A 25,861-nucleotide genomic window follows, 5' to 3' on the forward strand; every position below is an offset into this window, starting at 1 on the left:
TATATATCTATAGATATGCGCTTATACACAAATTCTTTACAAATCCACTTATACATTTGCATATTATAGGGGCTGGCAGGTTTGCCTTCAACTTACAACCAGCGGTCAAAATGCAAGTAAAGCTAACTCCGCAGACGAACAAAGAACTGAGGAAATCCAGCTGCACTCCGAGCCAGCGTGACGTCGCCAGAAAGAGGAACCAGGCCCGGGTGTGGCTGTCCAGGTACCTGTCAAAGTCCGCAGTGAAGCGCTGCTGGGCCTTGAACGCCCGGACCGTGCTTAGACCGGCCAGAGTGACCGACAGGTGGGAAAATACAGGGCTGCGAGCTGCAAACATTTTTTTAAACAATTTTCAAAGTCAACAACTTTTCATGCAGGGTATCTACCAAGACATTTCATGATATTACAATCAAATAGATCTAAACTAAGTTATATTGGCTGCTTGATCAGTGCAAAACTTCTACCATGGAAAACACTGGCAAATAGTCAGGAAAAAATCAACTTAAAAACGCAATTTTTGCGATGATACCACAAATAATGAAGATTTTTATTGAAACAATTCCATGGGACATCTCAAATTTACTGACCATTAGAAAAGACAAATGGCAAAAACTACAATTATATTTGGTTCTCTGAAATAGTTTCCCAAACCTGCCAAACGCATCAATGTAAAAAAAAATGATTACAAGTGTTGTAGCCAATCCTTCTCTTATTTCACCGCCAAAGGTATGCGATCTGAACAACAATTATTACTGACGCACCTATTCCCTCTAATCTCATGACGTCTCGAGAGGAGGCTAAATAGAATCTCCTTATGAGGAAAAACACGATGACAATCGGGAGGGTGAAAGCGAGGCAGAAAGGATTGAAGGTGGAAATCAAGATGATGTAGGCTATGGTATCCAAGGAAATCTGGAGGGAAAGTTTACAAGAAACAGTAAAGAAAAATGTTATAACCGTTATTATGTTATTAATATTATAATAATAATGTTAAATATGTGTGTGTTATAACACACACATAGGAAACAAATAAAGTAACAAACAAGAGACAACAGACCAATTCGTCCTGCTGTAATGATGTAAAGGTTTCTTGATAAAATTCATTACAATGTGCAAATAAACCTTAACTCTGAGGTAAGTCCTTCCCTTTTATCATTTCCTTTATAACACCCTATCGTTTTAATCTGAATGTGTCGAGTGTTTTTATTTCCAGTCTTCTAAGTCTGCTCGTTCGTTTTCTTTTGGTTGTTTGTCTTCTCCTGATGATTCGGTGTTTGTCTAGTTTCTAACGTGATAGGAAATTTCTACACAAGAGTTGGTCGTTGGCGATAAATCAAAGAGAGACTAGGACGCTTGGTAAAACAGGTCCTTTTTGAGCGTGTTCGATTGGAAAACCACTCTTACTTTCGTCGGGAAAACTATGCATGTGCAACACGCAAGAGTAAACAACTGGTATTGGGTTTCTCGACGTGCCCAACTGGGTCAAAACGTCATGCAAATTTAAATTTTCTGAACGAATTGGAATTAAGGTAAATAAAGAACACTTACACAATACCTGTTCTCAGATTTGCATAACTCACTTGGCTTTAGCAAATTTGCCTCTTCATGCAATGACCTGTCTGGACTAGTGACAACAGCTTGCCTTCCCTTCGCATCACTCAAGTAAGCCGCCATTTGTGGCACTGCATTTCAAATACTTAGCAGAGTAACTGGCTCAGCGGTCGGTTACTTATGCCAAGCTCAAGTAGGCACAAAACGTGACGTTAGTCTCAAATTGAACACAGTCTTGCTTGCCAGGGTAAGCGCGGGGGATGTAGTCGAATACGCTGTATGTCAGTTCTGATCTTGCGATCATAAAGGATCAGTTTATCTGCTGCCACTGGCGTCTCAAAATTGTCAACGTATTAGAGTTAGGATCTACACCCCTTTTCAATCTTATTAAATCTGACAAAGTATTAGGCTACCCGCAGAAAATCCGAAAACGTTGCAGGCAGGAGATCATCCATGAAGCCAATATCCTTCGAAAAGCGATTCAGAATCCGACCTGAAATAGAACACATTTTTGTTGGTATACCATCTATATCTTTTGTGAATTTTATGCAGCTGACAGGAGAAATAAAAGTTTGATTAGTAAGCATATCTGCCATGATCCATTGGACAGAGCAGGCAAAGTCGAGTCTTATATGAGGCACGTGCACAAAACCGTCCTCCAGTCCCTGTAAGAATATTGACCTTATAATGAGAAATCTTGGTTCTTGCCACGTCTTCCTTGTCTGAAAACCACTATCAATGGACAGTTCCTCGTCAAGCACCCCAAAAGACAACTGAAAAACATCACTCAACAGGCACCCAAGAGTCTGATTTCAGGACTCACCCACTGGATTTTTATCGAAGAACTGCATGGGTGCTCTGATGACATCAGCAAACACTTGGTTGTGAAGGGCCTTAGAGGCACTCACAAACAAATGGAAGAATAGAAAGCTACGGACGAACACAACAAGCGTTGATCCTCCACACAAGATGGCGTAAATCCTGATGTAGTGCGGCTGTTGGTCGAATGTGGTATCATTCTGGTTATCCTGTGGGTGGAGAATAACGAATTTCAGGAAACTGGTTACAATTTAGACAGAGACAAGATCACACCACTAAAGTCTTAGAAGTTCCTTTCCAACGGTAATCTGGCCTTTTTTTTAACAAACCTGATTTCTGACGGCTAAATCCTTCTCTTCCTCGTAGGCCCACGTAGCCAACCAGAAGTCCGTAAATGTCAGCAACGCCTGCATTTGGATTGCAAAGCAGATTTTTATGTACTGCACTTGTTGGTTTATTGATTAAGAATTTTGTTTGGACTGCTTGGCGCCACAGAGGTCCATATTTAATCTTCATTAGCTTGAAATGCTTACTCTACCGCATTTTTTTCGGAGGAGGGGGTGAAAGGACCACTCCTGTGTTGGTTTTTGGATTAACAGCCCTGAACATTGTTCCAATAATTGTTACCTTGGCTATCCATTTGTGATAAGCTCAGACTATCCGCCTTGAGCAGAAACACCCCTTTATCAGTTGAAAAGCTGGTGTGGAGCGTTCGTTTTATTGCAGGTTGCACGACACATACGTAATTCATGGATTTCATTGTCTTTCTTGAATGAACAAAGTGCAGTTCCCACCAAAGGAACCTTCGGTGATAGGAAATTGCGCCCTCTCTTATTCCCGCACTGGGCCAGTTCTGAGCACGCAATTCGAGCAATTAATCCATGCTTTACGCTCAAGTCGCTACCAACAAGCTTGCACTTGAGAGAAAACTCCAAAACCAATACAGCTGTTGATAATTCAAGTGGAAATTATTGCGCTTAAGGCACACACGCAGCTGCAAGTTGCGGTTCTCCCAACTATCACTGGATTCCATCTATGTAGTCAGTGGTGCTAGCTTACCTGCCCACCGACTGCGACAATCACCCAGACGAACAAGAAGAATAATCCTGCTGCTGCCCGAATGTACCGGATGTACACCTTCCAATCAACAATACCCACCGCTTTCTCTTCTGGACTGATGTTGATGGGTGTCTCCACCTATCACGGTACATTGAGGGAGCAAAAGGCACAGGGAAAGAATGAGAAAGATGAAAAAAATGATTTCTAGAGAGAAAACAACAGTAGGGATAAAAATAAGACGCAAATAGTATTTCATTACCACCGTTTCTATTTTCATGTACACTCCACACACACAAGTGTGTAAACGCCTTCAATCTTGGACTCCCTATTGTTCCTCTTTCGTTCATACTTCAACTTTTCCGGAAGACCTCCCATACGTTTTGTACACGTTTTTCAACCGTGGACTCTTCGGCAACTGTGGACCCTATTGTTATAGGTCCACGATTGAAGGCGTTTACACACTAATACACACATACAAAAGCCATATTTATGGAACCATGTTTCGGCACATTTTGCCTCTTCCAAACTAGGTATAGGACCACCTCATCCTGGACAGGAGAAAACGAAGCATTGTCGTGAGTTGATATGTTTCTTTCACGTGTGTGCTGTTTGAGGACCATCTGCTTTTCTCCAGCGTAATCAACGTCCTCAGATTGCTTCTTCAGGAAAGTCGCGAAGTCCACTCCTTCCTCCTGTAGCTGGCGGTAGGTCCCATAACCAGCTGTACTGCCCTGTCAAATTATGTGACACACACAACAAACAAGCAGAATTTCTCGCAAATATCACAGGCGTACATTTTGAAAATCCTTTAACTTTGACATCTAATGACGAAATTTACAGATGTGCAACCAAACTGTTCTTAAGGTAAAATCAATCTGAAGCTGCATCCTAATCTCTTGTCTAATGCTAGGTCTCAGCCTTTGGAGTCACACGGACAATAGCAGAAGTCGTGGTTCTTGAACCTGTTTCGGATTCTACCTTAGACTATCAGCTGCACTTAATCCAATTTTAATCATACAGAAATTTCAAAACTCCCAAAAGGTCTAAAAATAACGGAAGGTATGTTAATCGAAAAAGCAATTAAAAAATTAAAGATTTAGGTTTCACGGGATGTGATGGGACTGAAACTTTTTTCTCCTCTTAAATAACACGCGTCTGGGTAACTTTGTTTTTTTTTCAGGTTGTTTGCCGATTTTCGAATTAATCCCAGAAAAAAAGGTTAGTCCATACATACAGGACCCAGACAACATGACTCGGAAGTTTTTACAATGTACCTGTTTCAGAATGAGAATCTTATCGGCTTTGTCCAGGAACTGTAGCTGGTGAGTGACGAGGATTCGAGCCCTGTCTCTCATCTGATGAAGAATGCACCTTTAATTCAAGTAAAAAACATCCTTAACCCCAAGATAGACGATCTGGAAGAGGAATTTGCATGACTGGAGAGGCTGATTTAACTGCACAAAACTCGCTATTGCCATGCAAGGTGGATAACTGCTAGCAGGCCGATGCATTTACTGGTATACTAGTGTTTTTTCAATGCGTCTCACTGCTGCTGACAAGGATGAAAATAAAAACTGCATCCCAATCCAATTGGGATGCATCCCATATCTTCTGAGAATGTAGGAGTCTCCACTACCTGGCGAACAATGTCATAAATTATTTTAACAAACTCAATTGTCATTTGATTCACTTAGTGCCCTACTGTATGCATTCAACCGGCTGTACAACACACACCAGATGCAATTTGTCTCCATAAATGGGGGACTTGATTAAGACGCTTGATGGCGGCAAACGTAGCGATCCAATGTGGTCAGTCCACTTTTGCTTTGGGTCCTGTACATTATTTTGAGCTAGAGAGCGCAAACAAGTTCGAACGTGCTTTCGAACATGTTACTTGTGCTGAAACGACATAAGTACATCAGCAAGACCGTCCTCTCAATCTAGAAGGAGCGTATTCTTGGTCTGACCGTTCTGTACTCAAAGTCAACCCGAATAGGACGAAACGGTAGACTAGGTGTTTTGCTTGCCCCACCACGCGCCTGAAAAGTCACTCGTATGCTGGCAAAATTCATACACGGCTCTTGGCTTAAATCGAGTCAAGACGTAAAGAAAGATATGTAATCCTACAGGCAATTTACGTTTCAAAGAGGTGTCTTCCAACTGTCGGATCCACTGCGCTAAGCGGATCATCCAGGAGATAAACATCAGCTTCGCTGTACAGGGCCCTTGCTAAGCTGACCCTTGCCCTCTGACCTCCACTAAGGGTCACACCACGCTCACCGACCAGTGTCTGATCTCCATGAGGTAGCAGCTCAACATCCTTTAGATACAAGATTCATTAATACACTGTCTATCAAATGCATTGTATCATAAGTACTGAGGTAAACATTAAGCCTTCTATAATAACGAAAGAATAAAAAGGACTACAATAAATCAATTTGAAATTGAAGAGATGCAGCAACCAACTTTTTGTCATTTTTTGAATCTATTTAAAATTTCGACCTTAATAAGAGAAAACAAATCCTAACAAACCTTACAGCTCAGGCTCCATTTGTTCATTCTGGGGTGAGTTAAATTAACTTCAATTGAATCTTTTTAGTTTGCAGAGGGGTAAAATTTTCTCATATATATTTTGCGATTTCCCTTTTAGGTCACTGTAGTCAGTGTAGCCTAGATTGTGTTCTTCATGAGGAACAAGCAGATAAGTGGGGTTTTGGCCAAACAACAACGTACGCAAAAACGTTTCAGGCAGCCAAAGCCCAAACCTTTACCAACAACCACCTCCAGCACTGCAGTCAACCTTCTTCAACGCCTGTAACTGACGCTGAACAGAAACTTCCCTGTAAGAGTCTCAATCTCTGTCCCACTCCCCCACAGTAAACGATTTTGAACTCAGCCAAAATCTAACTAAATACTTTTGCAGGATACGACAGGGAGCCCCTCCGTGTAAAAAACACCTGGGTACATCCACATTTCTAGTCGTGCATCGGCCCTTGAGACCTATGCACAGGCTGTTCATGCACAAATGAATAGCCCTGATCATTTTCGTCATAGTCCTCATGACAATTTCTCCAGCGTTCAGTACTTAACTCCCTGAGCTCCTGCACTGACATCATCATCAAGCCGGCAAATAAAGGGTCAGCCGTGGTAATCATGAACCGACAGCAATACATTAATGAAGCCCATCGCCACTTCAACAATCATGCGAACTATATGCCCATCGATTCTGACCACACAGGAACATTCTCACAACAGATTCAGCAGGTACTGAATGATATGCTCCCAAATGACCAACTATCTCAGAAAGTTCACAAGTTTTCTGTCCCCTATTTTTTTGTAGAACTGCTAGGTTGTACCTACTCCCAAAGACCCATACGGCAGGGCATCCAGGGAGGCCCATCGTTTCTGTAAATGGATCGCCCACTGAACACATTTCATTCTTTATTGACACTGATACCCCTCGTTCCACAGATCCCGTCATATATCCACGATATGCCAAACTTCCTAAGAAAGATAGAAAACATCAGGAACCCGATTCCCGGTACACTCATCATTGGGAACTTTGGTGAATTGTCCCTCAATACTAACATTCCACAAGGAGAAGGTATTCGTGCCTGCTGCTCTGCTCTCGTGAAGAGCGGACACATAACTCCCCCATCAGTGATGTGGCGACGCTTATGAGACTTGTACTAACCAAGAACAATTTCTCCTGCATGGGCAAACACTATCTACAGGTACATGGCAGAGCTATGGGCACCCGCTTACCTCTTCCCCGGGGAACCCTGAAGAGCGTATGCTTACTTCAGCACCACACCGCCCTTGGATCTGTTGGAGATGGTGTATTTTTCATCTGGACCAGTGACAGTGGCCATCTTGACATCTTCATTAAACGTATCAACTCTTTCCACAGGACAATAAATTCCCTTTATCAGGCAAACTTTCTCGATGTCAGTATCTGGAAAGAGAACAACCTGTGACTACTGACCTGAATTCCAAGCCCAATGATACCCATCAGTATCTTCACACATGCAACTGTCGACCTAGACACTGCAACACTCGTATTGCATACAACCAAGCACCCAGACTTAGATGCACGTGTTCTAATGATGCAGAATTCTCCTGCCATACACAGGAACTGAAAAGGAATTTGATTGCAAGGTTTCACAGCTATCACTGGGTTCAACGCTCTGTCAATTGGGCCTACTCCGCCCCTAGAGGTCTTGCACTCAAGGAGAAGTTCCCCGTGAAGAAACCATCCCAAGGGTTACCTTGGTCAACACCTTTCATCCTTGTCTTCCTCCCCTCAGCAAAACAATCAATAACAATCACCATACCCTCCACACTTCAGACCGCCTAGCCAGTGCCATCCCAGACACGTTGCTTAATTGTGGCCTACAGGTGTCCTCGCAACCTACGGGACCTTATCGTTCGGGCACAGGTGCCCCCTTGGATACCCCACTCCTAGCAATGCACGTTCAAATGTGATATTAAGAGATGTGTTGCTTACCAGAACCATTTCCTGGAATCAGACACATTCTCTGGACAATCCCCCGGCACCACCCAAAGAACCAAAGGCATTAACAGTTGTAGCTCTTCTACTGCCACATATTCTATCTCTTGCAGGGTGTGCGATGTTCATTATGTTGGAGAGACTAAGAACACTCTCAAGAAGCGTTTATAGGGTCACATATCTAAGGTCAACACAAAACGACTAGATACCCCTGTGGGCCACCACTACAACTTTCCTAACCATTCTATGTCTGACATAACCCTACAGGGCATAGAATCACTTGGGCACAAAGATGCTGCTCACTTCAACACTCTCACCATACAACCCCATGGCCTGAACATCAAAGACGGAAACTACTAATAAACATTCTTTCCTTTCCCTCTCTTTTGCCAGGAAATTATACCTCCCCCACACACGCGTGGTCCAGTTCGTTCCATTGTATTTTTTTTTACATCTATCCCTTTGTTGCTCAACCATCCCTTTCATGCAGTCCCCTTTACCCAGCCTGCAGCTTTCTTGACCTTTCCTTTTGTCATTTTACATTCATCCATGCTTGGTTGATTCCCCGTTTGCCTGTTTGTGCTGACAAATTTTCATTTTGCCTTTGAGAAAGATTGTGCAAGGATTGAAACATCAGGCCCTCCACAATTTGTCAAATAGATGTTGTTGATTTCATTAAAACAAACGATTTGAGAGTAAAGCAAAGCATTATACAATACTAGGATTTGAAAAGTGGCTCCAGTCTTCTCTGCACTAACCCTGGTGAGCGCACATTGCCCAATAACTCGCTTGTACTTGGTTGGCTCGTACCCACTCCCGAAAAGGATATTGTCCCGAAGTGAGCAGGACAGGATCCAGGGCTGCTGGGCCACGTAGCCCACCTGACCATTCACGTTGTTGACTCCTGATACAGTAGGAAGCTCACCCAGCAGGGTCATCAAGAGGGAAGACTGACACGGGAATCCAGAAATAAACCAAGTAGGCATAATGAAAATGGAAACCCCATACCTGATCCTTTCAAACGTATACACCTTTGCATAATTATAAATATATTGCATCTCGATATCAACAAAGGGTCCTTCGTTTCATACTTCAACAATGCGGATAGCAAGATATCAGAATATTAAGGAATGGTGTGTGGTAGGGGTCACTTGTTAGTCATGCAGTTATGTTGTCCTATTCTAGACGCATACAGACTTCCGAAAAGGTAAAGATCTACTTTCCTATGGTAGAGCTGTTCAGGTATTACGTGTGGCATACAGTTCCGGATCAGTTCCTAGTAAAACAAGCCAAAGAATTGGCTTATGAGTGTCCCATTGTCTGTCATTGTTGTTTGTATTTTAATATAATGAACGCAATAAAAGTATTCTATGTTTGTAAAGTTTTTTGTTATTTTGATAATAAATTTTGATGTTATTTGTTTATTCTGATCATATAATTGATGTGCAATTCAGCCACTAGGCTGCAAGACATCGTGGCTAAACTTAACTCAAATCAACTAAAATGGTACAGATCTTTGGCCAAGTATTTCTCTTATCTAAATTAATATAGCTAAATTCACAAATTCCTTTTTTCTCTACTTGGACCCACTTTTGTAACTCACCTTTCCACATCCAACGGGACCAATTACTGCCAGAAGCTCTCCAGGCTTAACGCAAAAACTGATGTTTTGAAGTACACTATTGCTGACATTCTTGTTTGAAGAAAGTGTATTCAAAGAGGGGTTAGATCTTCATATTAAAAGAGGCCTAATGTAAAATGCACCTTTCTTAAACCATAAAAATACTTATTAAGGATCAAAAATGAAGTGGAGGGTAACCAATTCAATCACCTTATTTTCATTTGATGCGCGGTATGTGGAATTCGTTTCAGACTTACAGGTTTGTCCATTACATTAGGGGGTCCCCCTTTGCCACATATCGTGCTGGATATACCTATTTCAGTCCAGGTTTTGTAAAGCAAACACTGAGTTTATTTTCCCTTACCAGTGTCTGACTGCATACCTGACCAGAATGGACACTGGAATTTAAAGCGTAAGAATTTCATATCATCAAATTTTGACCTTTCTTCTTCTTCTTCTTGGCGATATGCAATCGTCATTAAAGTTATAGTTAAAGTCCGTGACTCAATGCAAAAATTTATGACGTCATAATGACGTCATCACTTTCTCGTTTATTAGGTTTCAGGTTTTGTACACGTTTTCCAACAGCCAGACTTCAGGACTTTGGAAAATCTAATTCATGTTTGTGCACACTCTCACTCACCACGTGAAGAGGGTCCTAGAACAAAATTGTCATAACTACATGATCAAGGGTCACGTGACATGAGATTAAAGGTGCAGTATTTCTCCATAGGGATTTTATTACGCGCTGTTATAGATCTGAATGACTGACTGTGGGTTTTCCACTTAAGTCGAGGACTACTTTAGGAACGAAAGAGAAATCGTGTTTTTATTGCTTTTCAATTGCTTGCAAATATACCTTAAGTGCAAAATATGAAGTAATTTTTTGAAAAAAAATGTAACCCATATGCAAATCACATGGAACTCAATAGAAGGCTGTCTGGGTTTTTTAGCCCTTTGACTTTGTACACGTTTTTGTTGCACAATTTTGGTAACTTGCCGAATCTCAACTGTTATCAAAGCTACAGCTAACAAAGACCATGGTACCATAAATTGGCCAAATTCATGACATCATGATGACGTCATTATGTGATTTTTTTGACTCGTACTCCACCAAAAAGGATCGGGGTTTTTAGCCCATTCACTTTGTACCCGTTTTTGAAGCAACATTTTGGCATTGTTCCAATCTCCAGTCGTCATCAAAGTTATAAGTAGCAAAGACCCTGATACAAGAACACTCTCCAAGTTTACAAAGTCATAATGACGTCAACGCGTGATTTTTCATTGATTTTTGACTATTTAAATTTTTTCCACATGTTTTGTATACGTTTCTTCAACAGCCAGACTTCGGCATTCCTATTGACCTGACTGGTTATAATTACATTAGGTGATCACTCTTACACCACATGTTAGACAGGGTGAACGAGCCGAATCGTCATAATGGCATAATCAGACGTCACGTGACATTGCATTCGATGTGCAAACAACAAAGCCTTGTATCGACGAAAGTCACATTTTGTTGAAATCTTGCAGACGACTACAAAAGGATGTGCTGTAGACGAAGATTGACCTGATGTTATTATGATGTCATCATAAAAAGTCACGTGGCATCAAAGATGCACTCCTAAAAGCCCTATATCTCCTGATGTCCAATCGAGTTGGAACTCTGCAAATAAGTAGAAAGGGAAGTGAGTCCTATATCTACAAAAGTACATGTCCCGCCGGGCTGAAATTTTGCAAGTAACTTCAAAAGGAAGTTTACAGACGAAACATTACCTCATGTGATGAGGACATAATAATTCACATTTACAAAAAGAATGCTAAAAGTTCTGTGTATCATTGGCAAACATACAAATGAGCTCTAGTTTTTCTTCTTCTTCTGACCCAAGTCCCTTTTGTTTTGTGCATGTTTTTCTAGTCACAACTTTGGTAATTGGGCAACCTTGGATGATATTCATCATTTTACGTCAACGATCAACACTTATGAATAGATGGTCCCAAAAGAAAGACGTTGCAATGACGTAATCAAGTGATTTATTACTGATTTTCAATATTTATTTTTGTCCCTTCACTTTGTACAAGTGTTCACGGCACCATTTTCGCTACTTTCCTGTCTTTGATCGTCATCAGAGTTACACCAAGGAAAGACCTAGCAGGAAAAATATTACTAAAATAATCACGTCGTGATGACGTCATCGAGTGATTTCAATATTAAAATATTACGTTAATGTTGTTACAATAAAATGTTATATAAATTGTTAACATCCATATAAAATCAATTTTGGCCTCCAGCAAAATTCTGTTTGCAGTAAGTGGCAAAGTATTATTTGGTCTTCAATTCATATCGCGTGGGTTAAGTCACGTGACCCTTCCTTCAGGTCGAAACCGGAAGTAAGTTTATTTTTTAAAAGTGTTAATAGATATCCAGTTGTTTTCAACAGTGTTTGTCTGTTGGAATATAGTATTCTTCAAATCATCTCCCGAGGACGTCACGTAATTGTCGAGAGCCCTCTAGTGACAGCTTTAAAATTCTGAAAAATGAATTTCGAGTAGATGTCTGTGGCGAAGTTTGTCCGAATCGCATGAAATTGATGATAATCTTTGTGAAATTTGGGGCCAATTTCAAAACTCGGTAAAACAATCGATCAAAACAGATTTACGCGCGAATTGTTCAGTAGATGAAAGCTAAGACATCGGCGGCAAAATCCCCCTTACTATATTTGCAAAGTCGAAAATCCATTTGCATACTGTGCCAGTGCGTAGGGCATATGCTCAGGAGATGGAAAATTGCAAAGCACGTGGAGCTGAGAGCAGATCGCATTGTACGGAACGTCAAAAGGTAAATAAAAAAAACTATTTTCAATCTCTAATCTTTGCTCTCTCCGCAATAACAATAATGTTTTGTATCGCATCTTGTTTTGTACACTGCTGATTGGGTTGAAACCTTGCGGATAGAAAGGGAAGGTTTATAAACGGGATTTAAACTCGTGTAGTGACAATGTTATCAGTCGACAAGTCACGTGAAATTAAAAGTGCAACATTTAAAGCACTATATCTCCTGAGGCGCACACCCGATTGGGTTGAAAAATGGCAGATTTTAGAAAGGGAAGTGTTAAAGATGAATATTGACATCATGCAGTGAGGACGTCATCAGATGACATGTCACGTGACCTTAAAGAAACACTCTTCAAATCACTATATGTCGTGAAGGACATGTTTGATTCGGTTCAAACCTTGCTGATATCCCAAAACAGCAGTGCTTTAGACAAATGTTGACCTGATGTGATGACGACGTCATCACCTGATTTATTATTGAATTTTGAATATTAGATTTTTTCCATAGAGTTTGTACACTTTATACTACACTCTATTGTCGACCTTAATGAGTGAGTAGTCCTCAACTTCGACCGAGAATTTCTACCAGAATGAAAAAAAAAGACTAAATTTTCCTATCTGTTCGATTACCAATATACCCAAGAGTTAAAATATCAAGTAATATTTCATAATAATCTTTCAGTTTAAACGCAAATCACGTGACATCTACGTGTTTTTTCGCATATGTGTTTCCAGCCCGTTGACTTTGTACATGTTTTCAAGCCACCATCATGGTAACTTCGTGATGCTTGATCGTTATCCAAGTGATAGCCAGCTAAGACCATGATTCAATAATTGTTCCAAAGGGATGACGTTATGATGACGTCATCACCTGATTTATGATGTACACGTTAATAAGTCACTATTTTAGTAACTCCCCGATGTTTGATCGTCATTAAAGTTACAGCCAACAGAGACCCTGATAAAAGAAGTTTGCTTATTTTATGGGGTCATGATGACGTCATCACTAACTTTAAATTGATTTTTGGGGATATTTAATTTTCCCACATAGGTTTTGTACGCGTTTTTCAGCAGCCGGTCTTTGGCATTCTGGTCAATCTGACTTATCCATTTATATACACGATTAGTCCACCATGGACAAGGGGCCCAGGACAAAATTGACTTCATTGGGCTCACGTCACATGAGATTAAAGTTGCAGTTTTCTCCATAGATTTTGTACACGTTTTTCTACTACGCAATATCATTTTAATGAGAGAAGTCCAGAATTCGGTAGACGATTACTATGAGAACGAAAGGGAAATCGTAGTTTTCTTTCCCTCTTCGTTCGATTATATACCAAGGCGTCAAGCATCAAAACAAAGAAATATCGAATAATGTTTCATCATATTTTTTTTCAATATAAATGCAAATCACGTGACATGACTTTCATAGCTGCAGTTTTTCTCCATACATTTTGTCCACGTTTTTCTGAAGTCGAAAACTGCTGCACTCATACATCTGAGTGATTTGATTTGGTAGCATAGGTAGTCCATCAACCCAAGGGCTGTTAAAATAAAAATCCTCAAGGTCCTGTCATCTGGAGTTACATGACAGTAGTTACAGTTTCCTCCATAGGTCGCACATGGTTTTTTTCACCTTGCACTTTTATCGATCTTACCAGTGGTTCGCCAGCAGATTACTGTGAGAATTTTAGACTAATTAAATGAAATTTTCCCTTACAAATTGATTTGTTTTCAAAAATGATAAAGATGAAAAAAAATTCCCGAAATAGCTCCGGGGTTGTTCACAACCATGTTCCTTTTATTAGTACTGTGGATTTTTTTTGGGGGGGGAGGCTAAAACACAAGTTTGATTCACGACCTCATCTTTTCTTTCCCATAATATGGTTTGGGTCATTTATGTTTTATTCTGGGATTTGAAGGGGCCTATTTAACAGCTGCAAATGCATGAAAGTGAAAATAAACAAATGTTGTCAAAGGAACGCTGAAAAAGCTATGAATAAAACAAATCAAGAACTCATCTTCGAAAACTTTGCTAAACCAAATGTGCAGCTTATGTTTGTTGCTTCTGGGGTTCACTGAGTTGATTTAAGCTGGAATGATTGGACACGATGAAGTGCAACAGAGGATGGTCACTGGACATTTTTTATTCGTAAAAGCTCATAGAATGGAATGAGTTACATATAGATTTAAAAACAGGTACCTTATTCCACGATGCGTACACATTCCTCATAACAATCCCTTTCCAGTCTTTCCTGTCTGCCAAAGGTTCAGGCTTGCTTAGATCCTCTTCCTCGTGGATTCCAGCAGGTCCAACGTACCCTCTGATCACCTGATCGCTTTTGGGGTCAATCAGACAGCCCATGCTATGTACTCGTGCTTCTCGATCCAGGCGTTGTGAGATACCCGTCCAAACTTCCGTGACGCTCGCATTGCTAGCTTCCCTGTCAGCAACAGTGCCTTCTGCAGCAGTCTCGTCCAACGTAATTGCGGGGTTTCCCCTCTGAACATTGGCGTTATTTTCTACACTGGCCTCACTGGCATGTCTCTCAATCTCTCCCATGAGTAGGAATTTCTGGTTATCAATAAAAGTAAAAAATGTTGATATCAAGCTGTTTAATGAAATGTAATACCTCTGTAGACGTATAACTGAACTTTGAAAAACAATATCTGTGTGTGACCTTGTGGTCCAGATTCTGACCAAGAACACCCAAGATTTCTAGAACTTGGATATTTATATGGATTAAAACTAGTTTGACGTCATGGTCGAGTTATGGCCCTTCATCACCTCATCTTCAGGGTTATTATTCTTTGTCCTTACCTGAATCCTAAGCATGGAGACGAGTCCCTCCGCCCTGTTAATCAAGCCTAGCGGGAAGTATTCGCACAGACAGGTTCGGGTCCTGTAGAGGAGCGAGAGAACCGGGAACACCTTGGACGACGTGACAGGGTTACCAAGCGATGCGTAGACCAGGAACGTTACGAATGTGGTCAGTAGGGCGCCCTCGATCAGGAAGGCATAGATTACTGCGCGTAAGTAAGAGGTGTGCAGTATCTTGCGTATCTCCTCACTGCGGACCGAAACAGTACGAGACTTGCAGTGAAACAAAATAGCAGATTATCTCATTAGAAGATGGTTGGATGAAGACGTGTAACAATATATAGATCAATCATCAATGGCTGTCTTCAGGAAATTACCTTTTCACAGTGAAACCACCAATAACCGTGCTTGTCCTGTTGTTCCCTTTGCCACCTACGTTTTCAAAGGGTTCCCACCGGTACATAATTTTCCTAATTAGTAACAAATAACGATACCCTCCGTGAACAACACCTGTAACTAAATTTAGAAACGATCAGAAAGCTTTTCTTCCTTTCTTCATTCTGTATACCCTGACGATCATCTTACCGTCGTCTTTCAGTGACTAGTTTCTCAAAGGCTTGTTCCCAGGCGAAAATCTTGATGACACGCATCCCTGATATCACCTCATTCATGACACGGAGTCTTGCATCCGATAACAAGGCTGTCTTGGATCTGGGGGAGGGGGATAGGGAGAAATGGGGAAAGAGTGGGGTTTCTCTTAAAGGTAAAAACTCACACATTTTAAAATGGACACAGTCATCCAGAAACAAGCAAATATGTCTTGACAAGGAAGATACTTGGTCTTCACCTGAGTTTAGAAAACAGCTTCCCAGTATAAACTTGAAAGGGCGCCATCAAGATTATGACGGAGATACCTGCCAAGCAGGAAACTCCAATCTCTCGCCAGCACAAGACGATCATCACAGTCAGCTGGATTGGTGCTATCCACAGGTAAGTTAGGAACAAAAAGACCTGCCAAACAGATACATTATATAGATTCTGACAGAATTGGTAATGATAAGAATCACCTGAAACGAAACGGTAAAGCAAACCAGTAAGTTCTAAAAGAAAACCCTGCATTAATATGAATGACAAATGACAGAGAAGTAAGCACATGCGCAAATCCGCGGAGAGCCGCGGTGATAGGGCAGACTTCGCACGCATGTCAGAAAGACCTCTTTTTCGCTGCTGGAGTACCGAGCTGGCTCATTGTTTGGATTGAAATTACAAGCGGGCTCGATTGGGATATTACTCATGACATTCTGTTTGCTAATGGAACTCTAAATTAGACGGGGCATGCCATCCGAGCGGCTGGGCCACACGGTATGGACAATCAATGAAACACTTCTCACACTTGCCTGATCAAATTTGTTGACGTCATTGGAGAGGATGTTCACTAGCTGACCAACTGCGGTTTCTCCAAGTGCAACATTGCTGAGTTTTAGGGCCTTCAAAATAAAAGCTCACTGTTAGGATTCTGCCAAAATTCACAATAAGTCCAATTTTGAAATCATCGTATCCGTACTTGACAAACGTGTCAGACTTAAGTGGGCTAAAAGGCATGCCAACTAGAGTTGAAAAAGAAGGACCTACTACCTTTCTGAAGACGAGGGCCGAGCAAGCTGTTCTGATCATCATCCCCGTCAAGCCGAATCCGAAGAAAGAATAGTGGTGGACAACAACGAAACCCAGGGAGGTCAACGAGAGACCGACAGCTTGCAAGTAGGCCTCATTGGTTGACACGAGGTCGGTTGAGAAGTACAAAATAAGACGGGCCAACATGACCGTCTGAACCATCTTCAGGATGACCTCCTACGGACAGTGCGCATAACGGGAATCGTACTATCAGATACTGAATATCTATCTGTTCTGATGACATCCGGGGCAGATATAAAAAATACATTTATCAGGCTATGTTTTCTACTCTTTCCTTTAAACAAAAAGATTCCAGTTACTAAAGTATTTTTTTACCTCAAAAAGTAATTGCAAATATTCCAAAGTTAGGCTTTATCCATGGAAATGTATTTAATTTTAAAGAGCGCCCCTTTGAGTAAAATTAAAAGATATCCCAGTGTTTACCTCAATGAAAGCGGGAAAACTGTAGAGCATAAACTTCACACCAAATACCCTGAACAACGCCCACGGGAGGGACGGAGATCTCCCTGTGATATTACTTTTGTTCAATTCTTTATTCCATTCACTGGGAAAACAAAGCAAATCAGTGGCAATTATGAACTTGAAGAAAATCAAAATAGCACGACCACAAAAGAATGATAATGTAATCTTCGTATTTTGTCAGGGAGTGGAATATTGTAGGTCTAACGGGTGTTGGTGTATCTCTATTTTGAAATGTAACTATGATGACCTGTTCTTTTTCAGATTGAGGTGTGGGTTGATAAGATAATGGGTTGTTCTAAATGCCCTTCGACCCGCAAAAATTCTTCGACCCCACGACCCCTCGACTTAAGTTAAAATCCCTCAAAACACAGATTAACAAGTGCCTGAACTTATGGAATGTGTGGTTTTATCAAACAGAGGTCTCCAGTAACTGTGTTAAGTATCATATCCCCAGTCTGAGAAACAGAAGTGTTATGCATGCCCTGAGAGTGAGCTGTATACCTGCTGTAGTCAATCATAATAGTGATGTTATTGAGAGGTGTACACTCCTCATTCGGCAAAGGCATCGTCAAAAACTAAAAATGTTTACACCCTACATAGAATAAAGCCAAATATCAACGATTTTAAAAACCAGTAAAAGTCATTTTTGCATTGTTTCACACAGCGGGAATGATCTCCATTTCGTCATTCTATGTTACACATTATTGCATTATATGAATACTCAGAATAATACACAGGAGATTTTTAAATAACAATCTTTTGAGAATAACTATTAATTGAAGTTAGGCCTTCCAAAACGCCTTAGGGGAGCAGATACGTTACCGTAAGTCTACTTCCAGAAATTCATATTTTTAAATATGATTTGGGGGATATTTAAGTAGATATGAATTTCATTGGTACATATTGTGACAGGCAGACTAAATTAACAAATTTCGTTGATTCTGACAACAAAATCATCTTTTGGATATTGAAACAGTTGCAAGCTGATCAGATACGTTACTACAGTGAGATATTCAATGTAAAACAACAACGATGGTTTCATATGTTATAAAGCTTTTGTGAAATTACAACTACCTACCTATTAAAAATCTTCATCTATAAATTCTACAGGTTCCATATTTTACTATAAAAATTGTACATTGCTTTCACCATGACTTCAAGGTTATTCGGCACAACTTCAGCACACAATATACAATCCTTCTCGGAAAGCATATGCACTATGATCCACATGTGCAAGGACCTTTTACACGTGTAGAAAACCGGGAATTGATGACATTACATGTATCTCATTTTTGTTGAAGTCAGCCTACAATTTACACGAAGAGTTCGGCGTAATCAGTAACGTATCTGGTGTAACGTATGTGTCCCGCTTATGTTGAAATAGGCTTCCCTTGACAAAATCTGTGACCCTACCTATTTCTTCTACCACTTGAGTTGTCGTCATCCAACACACTGTTGAGTGGTATACATGTTGAGGTCAGATGCCATTGCGTGTCTCACGAGGAAAGGGAAAATATGCAACGTATCTGGTGGTACACATACGTAACACATGGAATTCTGGGGCTACCAGTTCTAGTTTTTTCAAAACTTATTAGATTTATGACATATGTACAATATAATTTCCAGTTCGATCCAGTCTGTGGGCAAGTTCAAAGGGCATGTTCCTCAAATGTTAAGTCTTTCTGTCGTTTCGAAAAAATGGTAACGTATCTGATTATGAAATTAGTGACGTGCTCTGAAGGCGATAATGACAAACACATGAGCTATTCTTTACCAATTTGTTATTTTATATCTAGGACATGCTACCGGCTAATAATAAAATGGGGTAATCACTGGTATGCGAAGGTCACTGTCTTCTTGACTGGCTCTAGGTCACGGATGTGTGTACGGTTGCGACGTAGAATGCTGTCATTCGGAGTATACACTATGTAAGATCAAGGGCTCAGTGTATTATTCCTTTATGGATGTTGTTGTCCATCGGCCGGATATCGAGTTGCGAATGGAGACTGGTTGGCCAATCTTGAGTGGTGTGAGGTCAGTGGCACGTCTGTCTTGGTACTTTTCCTGGCTGACATGGTGCTGGTGGAGACGGTCATGAATTTCATTCCGCGAGGTTAAGGTATTTCTGATCCTTGCAGGTAGGATATGACACGAACTTTTCTGTTGTAGAGGAGTTGCGCTGAGGTAGGGATCTTGTGATCTCAAGGAGTTGTACGGATGCAGAGCAATGCCATCTGCATGCCACCACCACTGGATCGGGCTTTCATCAGTGTGTTTTTCACATTTTGTATGGTTCTTTCGATGAAACCGTTGGACCGGGGGTAGTGAGTTGAAGAAGTGATGTGGCTGAAGCCCCAGATTTCAGAGAAATGTCTGTAGAATCGTAGTGTTGTGCATTATCACTGACGACTCGTTCTCGGATGCCAAGTTCAGTAAAGATTTGCTTGGTGGCTGTTATGACTGCTAATCTGGTGCAAGGGCATGGAAAGTTTCTGATGAGTGGGAATTGTGAATAGTAGTCAGCACTGATCAGGAAATTCTCACCTTAGGAGGAGAGCAAGTCCATACCTACAACTTGCCATGGTCATAAGCGTGTTGAAGTAGAGTTTCAGAGGTTGTGCTCTTTGGAAGTGCTGACAAGTTTGACAGTTCTTGACCAATGATTCGATGTCACTTGTTGTGCCAACCCAGTAGACACAGCCTTTCGCTTTTAGCTTTGTCTGGGAGAGAACGTGTAGCTGCTGTGTAGCAGGGATAACGATGGATTCCCCTTTAACAATTAACCCATCTTCTACAGCAAGGTCGTCTCGGAAAGTTCAATAGGAATGGAGAGCTTTGGGTAACTGTAAAATGATGCTGATTTCGTCTAGTCTCCTTCACACCAAACGACGTTCGAGAAGGTCAAATATCTCATCTGTACCTATCCAATACTTACCTTCTTCAGTCCCTGGAAAGAAACCACAATCCAAGTCGATGCATCAAGCAGAGGCATAGGAGCAGCCCTGACTCGGGATGGCAGGGCAGCCACCTTTGCATCACAATCCCTGAGCGAGACATAACAGAGATACGTCTACATAGAGCGTGAACTCCTTGTGGTACCGCAGTGCTTGGACGCGAGCGATTCTACACTTATGTAGGGGATCCAATGATACCGTTTTAATCTGTTTCATGTCTTTCCTTGTCGTCCTTAGTTTCTGTTCATAGCTGGTTGTCCGGAAAACATTGTGCAATGATATTTAATTTAGTACGTGTAGTTCATTTTAAGCTCTAATAATTGAAAATATGGGCCAAGGACCTCGAAATGTAATAACATTTGTTTATTTTTCATTGATGTTCTTTCTGTTGTAAATTTCCGAGGTTTGGCGGCCAAGTATCAACTTTTAGTTTTTTCGAAGGGTCCGACTGTACTACACGGGCACATAAATGTCGCCCCAAAACGCGGGTTTTGGCTCCGCCTGCCTGACTCTTTACAAGTAGCCCCAGTCTCGGGCCTGACTATTGCATACAATAAACCCACTGGAGGGAAGAGAGCTGAACACTGGTTGCACATACGTATACTCGTGAACCTGCGTGCCAGCTCCACCCCCTTTTCCTCCGCCCCCCTTCCCTTGGCCCGGTTCTCCACACCTATATCTACGGCAGTAGCTTCACTGTCGAGAGTGACCACAATCCCTTGGAGATGATTCATCAGAAATCACTCAAGTGGGCTCTTCCAAGACTTCAACGCATGCTCCTTCGTCTCCAACCCTGTGACGTCAAGGTCATTTCCCGTCCTGGTAAACAGATGTTATTGCCAGACACCCTGTCCCGCAACCCAGTTCCAAATGACGACCACATCGACCTGTGTTACAACTGAGTTCGGATGTCCCATTTTCAAGACAATGGTGTTCAGACATGCATGACAGGAGGGATACCATCAAGGTATCATTAGAAAGAATACTACTTCTACTTTTCGGAGATCCTTATTCATTATAATCATATCCCATGGTTTGGGCATATTAACCCCTTTCCTCAGGGTTTGTTTTTTTCTGGGATACCCTGTATATGTGGCAGTTGTCAGGTTCGCTCAACCCAGGCTGCATACACGGCAATAACGCACTGTCTCAGACACAACCCTCACGAAGCTGAAGGAAGTCATTATTAGTGGATGGCCAGAACTCGTAGGTCACCAGTGGGGAATGAAGGGACTGAGATAGGTCATTATGCCAAGGAATTCTTGGAGCGTTATCTTGTCTTGAGGGGGTCTAATCTGTTTGATGGCACGAACCTTTTCAGGGTCCGGATGCACACCATGCTTGTCGTACATCATGCCAAAAAACTTTACGTTCTGAGTTTTGATTGCAAATTTCGCGCTGTTGAACATCAACCCGAACAGGCTGGCTGCCTTCATCAAATGACAAAGATTGTGACTGTGCTCATACTCTGTTGCACCGAATACCACAATGTCATCTGCAATGCCGATTGTGCCGGGGCATGACTTGAGAAACTGGTCCATGCGCATCTGGAACACGTCTTGACCATCACTAGCCCAAAGGGTAATCTCGGGTAACGATAAAGAACAAAGGGGCTGTTGAAAGCTGTGAGTAGGGAACTGTCCTCAACAAGTTGCACTGAAAAGTACCAATTTTTTGCATCTATTTTACTGAAGAAATGCGCACCTGAGAACTTATCGGTAATTTCTTCTATGGTGGGAGACTTGTGGGTTTTGATTGCGTTGTTCTATTCTTTGGGATCAAGGCAAATTCAGAATCTGCCATTTTTACGCCTGGAGACTTTGCTCACCCAGTTGGTTGGCTCTATGACACGTCTAATTACGCTTTGTTACTCCATGTTGTCTAACTCTGCTTTCAGCTCATCTTTCAGCTTTATGGGGCATTTGCGAGTGGCACAGATAGTGGATTGGGATTCATCTTTGAGAACAATATGGTATGCGCCTATAAAATTGCAAATTCTGTCAAACTATTAAGGATACTACTGAAGTAGCGCCTTTGTTGAGTCGATAGGGGAACACTGTGGGGTGGTAATTGCACAGTGTAGGGTAATGAGCTGAAGTTGTCGTGATGTGGGCAGTACAAGCATTGCTGAGCCTTGGGCTTACGATGAAGAATTCTGCCTCACTCCATTCAATCTGGTCATATCGGTAGGCTAGTGTTGTTGGCCCATGCTGGGTGATCTTCGTGTCGTTGTAGACGTGTAATATGGTGTGTTGGCAGGATACAAACTGTGGTTTGGGGAAACCGTCGGCAGTGAGTCTATCTAGATACATGAGACGGTACATGCAAAGGGGCAGGGTGTTGCCCTTGCACCTGTGTCGACTTTGAATTGCAGCTTGACAAGTGTTTTTGTCTTGCTTCACATCTACGAATGTATATGCCTCATCGCGTGTGTCGAGGTAACGGTGGTCTGAGACATGGCAATTGAACTGATGAATATTTCGTCAAACTGGTCGATGGTCTGGATTGGAGATATAGTGAACATCACGGCTAGATTTTGTCCTTCAAACGGAGCGTGTCTAGCTGTAGGCGTTGAGTTGATCTGGCTCTTGCTTTGGATGTGGAACGGCTGCGTTGTTTGCTGTTACGCAAACCAGATCTGCAGACGGATTGCTAGTGGTTCTTTTTGCCACATTTGTGACATGTAGTGTACGCTGGAAAGCACTCTCTCCGCATGAAGGGGCGAGTGCCTCCACGGTTACGGCATTGACGTCTCGATCTGACAGCATCCACTGAGCGGTCAGATGGTTGAACTTGGGTCAGCTGTCGATGCCTCATGAGTAAGGCCTAACTTAAGAGTCTGCTGCATTGTTAGGGTTTTGTCTTTGCCCGGGAGTTCTTTCTGTAAGCCGGTATGTCTCACACCTGCGATGAACTGCTCAATGACTCGATCTTGGAGCTCACCATCATTTGTGAAGTCGCGTTTGTTTGCGTGTATTGAGACGGGACAGGAACTCGTCAACAGTTTCGCTGCCTCATCGTGCAAACCTTTGTAAATACAGCCTTGCTAGTCGAAAGTTCTCTTTGGGCCAAATTTGCTGCATGAAATTTTCCCACACTGGCTCTGGATTTTTTTTAATCTGCTTCATTCAAGCTCCAGAAGTTGTATATTCGTAGGCCTGGTGCACCCATGAAAAGGAGAATGTGGTCCCCCCTCTTATCTACGTGGACGTCCTTGACCGAGAAACATACGGCACATTGCTGTTTCAAAATGTGGATTGCCTTTGCCTGGTCTGAATCATCCCAGTTTATTATTGGGTGTAGATAAGCGTTCTCTTCTATGGCGATTGTGCATAGTCACTATCGGGATGACTAAAATAGGAAAACACATAGTAGGTGCAGTGAAGTGGTGCCGTTATACGCTGCGGGTTTGTATTGCTACCGCATGCGATACATGTACGCATATATACAGTCACGTTGGCACACGCTGGTCAATGCCCAACACGGTGCACGAAAAGCAACTTATTTCTGACGAAATATCACACCAGAAGTCCGGTAAGTATAATCTTTCACTACTTAACAATGTGTCCTAGATATTGAATTCAGTAATTTTACAGCTGCAACCATGTTGGCATGTGGCCTGAGGAACGGGAACAAGCATAGCTCTACTTTATGTCACTACATTTATTCAGCCATGTTGGGAAAAAGTGTTCAGCACCCTTGTGTGACAGGTGGAAATGTGACATACACAATTAAAGTAGACTGCATTTGCTGGTTAAACGTATGCCAGCCACAAAATAAAAAGAAATCATTCAGTGAATTTTAAATGAAATGTGGAAAATAATCATTTATGAAAAGCTGTTTGAGATCAGTAAAATTAACAAAAGTAATGGAATTTTTGATGTTACTCATTGACATTGAACGTCGAAATCGAAAATTATACAAAGTCATTCTTTTCATCGCTATGCAAGCTATAGGAATTCCCTTGCCAGAAATGGGGCTAGCCCAGGCTTCCTTACCTTTCGAGTTTACTCACTAACACACCTGCAGAGTGGTCGGGCAAAACATCATACAGGTCCTCCTCTACGAGAGGTCTTTTATACCCTCGACGGAAAAATCCAAACATCCAGCTGTAAAATAGATAAAGGTTTGACTGCATCACTCCTTGTGCTACTTCACGCTCAAAACTTGGGGATCAACCTGACACAGATATGGGTCAGGGGGGCCCGACCCGTATCAATACTGGTTTTTTTTTCTCTCATTTAGATCAGTTTCCATACTCAGAGAAAATGACCATTTCTACGAGTCAAAAGGTACTAAGGAGAAGGATCAAATGATTCGTCAAAGGGTAAAAAGGACCCAAAGAGTAGTTTAATAGGCCTACTCTTTAGTCTGACAGAATCCAATTGTGGAGCTTTTAGAGTGTACAAATAGGGAGGTCTGTTGCGGTTAACAATAAGCCACATTAATACATTTGACATCAGGAAGACTCTTCTGGGTTCCCTAACGTTTTTAGTGAACGAAGCAAAACTTGAAGTTGTTCTTTGTTGTTGGATAGCTTACGTTCAAAATACTTCACAGGTCTTACCACTTTCGAATTAAGGGGCTCCAAAGAAAGTAAGGGAAAACAAACTAATTTTTGTGCTAAATCCGAGGATTCCTGGAAAGTGCCACAGAGCAAACGTTAAAAGGATTCTGCAGTTTGGAAGTTTGAGAACACCTTGGGACATTTAGGGTGAAACTCACATAGTAAGGTAGGGAGTTAAAGCCAAGCTGTATGACCATGACTGGTTCGTTGGTAGTACAAACCGACCAAGTGAGGTGAAACGAACCATTCAACCTAACTCAACCATCTACCGACTCGTCATCAAGTCTCTATAGTGACAGAATTTATCAATGCCATGAAGGCATTTTTTTATCGAATGTGTAAACACATCAGTTCAGCGAGCAACATACATGTGTAAAGTTGGCTCATGTACAAACCTGACCTTTATGCCTATTGAAATTCATCGACATTTCTCATCACTCTCAAACCAAAAGTCAAAGCAGTGGTCAAAAGAAAACTAAACAAAGAAAAGAAGAGAACGCACAGTCAACGGAAAAAGAACCGTTGCTCCACCAATCCAAATTACCAAATTGAGGTAATTTAAGATAACTAAATCCATTCGGCTATGTTTGTAAGCGGAACAAAATAAAGCATTTATAACCTACCTATTCAAAGCAACACTAACACAAACCGAAAAGATTATTTTGGAAAACAAGGCCTCAACCTTATTGCTAACCCCGGCAAACGTCTTGTGTTTGAGTTTGAACTTCCGGCTTGTGAGTTTGAACGTCGTGCTTGTGAGTGGACAGGGCCAATTTCATGAAGCTGCTAAGAAAAAAAAATGTTTAGCACAGTATTGTCTTGCTCATGTTACCAGTCAAAACTCCATGTACTTTTTATAATTAGTGAACATCAGCTGAACGCCACTCTCAGGCAATATACAACACATGAACAATTTCGTTAGTAGTCCTGTTTTAGCAAGGGGAAAAACAAATCATGCTAATGGTCC

General features: G+C 41.6%; 1 protein-coding gene and 1 pseudogene across 2 annotated transcripts in view; one reads left to right on the forward strand and one right to left on the reverse strand.

Moving 5' to 3' along the window:
• The window catches only part of LOC110980569 (ATP-binding cassette sub-family C member 4-like), a 33,218-nt gene that overhangs the window by 5,380 nt on the left and 1,977 nt on the right, over positions 1-25,861 (reverse strand). Inside the window, exons 2-20 of one of the 2 annotated variants that reach the window (XM_022237385.2) lie at positions 24,326-24,436; positions 17,335-17,455; positions 16,852-17,067; positions 16,614-16,703; positions 16,064-16,227; positions 15,802-15,927; positions 15,217-15,466; positions 14,599-14,970; positions 9,543-9,632; positions 8,698-8,889; positions 5,568-5,749; positions 4,704-4,800; positions 3,972-4,160; positions 3,430-3,567; positions 2,700-2,777; positions 2,375-2,579; positions 1,965-2,044; positions 762-912; positions 97-327 (exon numbers count right to left, since the gene is read on the reverse strand). In XM_022237385.2, the coding sequence (XP_022093077.2) occupies positions 97-327; positions 762-912; positions 1,965-2,044; positions 2,375-2,579; positions 2,700-2,777; positions 3,430-3,567; positions 3,972-4,160; positions 4,704-4,800; positions 5,568-5,749; positions 8,698-8,889; positions 9,543-9,632; positions 14,599-14,970; positions 15,217-15,466; positions 15,802-15,927; positions 16,064-16,227; positions 16,614-16,703; positions 16,852-17,067; positions 17,335-17,455; positions 24,326-24,436 (3,083 nt within the window). The remainder of the gene's footprint in view (positions 1-96; positions 328-761; positions 913-1,964; positions 2,045-2,374; positions 2,580-2,699; positions 2,778-3,429; positions 3,568-3,971; positions 4,161-4,703; positions 4,801-5,567; positions 5,750-8,697; positions 8,890-9,542; positions 9,633-14,598; positions 14,971-15,216; positions 15,467-15,801; positions 15,928-16,063; positions 16,228-16,613; positions 16,704-16,851; positions 17,068-17,334; positions 17,456-24,325; positions 24,437-25,861) is intronic. The other variant, XM_087142642.1, reaches the window with a different exon arrangement.
• Positions 6,583-7,786, forward strand: LOC147797699 (uncharacterized; annotated as a pseudogene).

The sequence above is a fragment of the Acanthaster planci genome, linkage group LG10 (assembly GCF_054643075.1).
Source record: "Acanthaster planci isolate LZ-2023a linkage group LG10, COTS_SCS, whole genome shotgun sequence".
Lineage (NCBI taxonomy): Eukaryota > Metazoa > Echinodermata > Asteroidea > Valvatida > Acanthasteridae > Acanthaster > Acanthaster planci.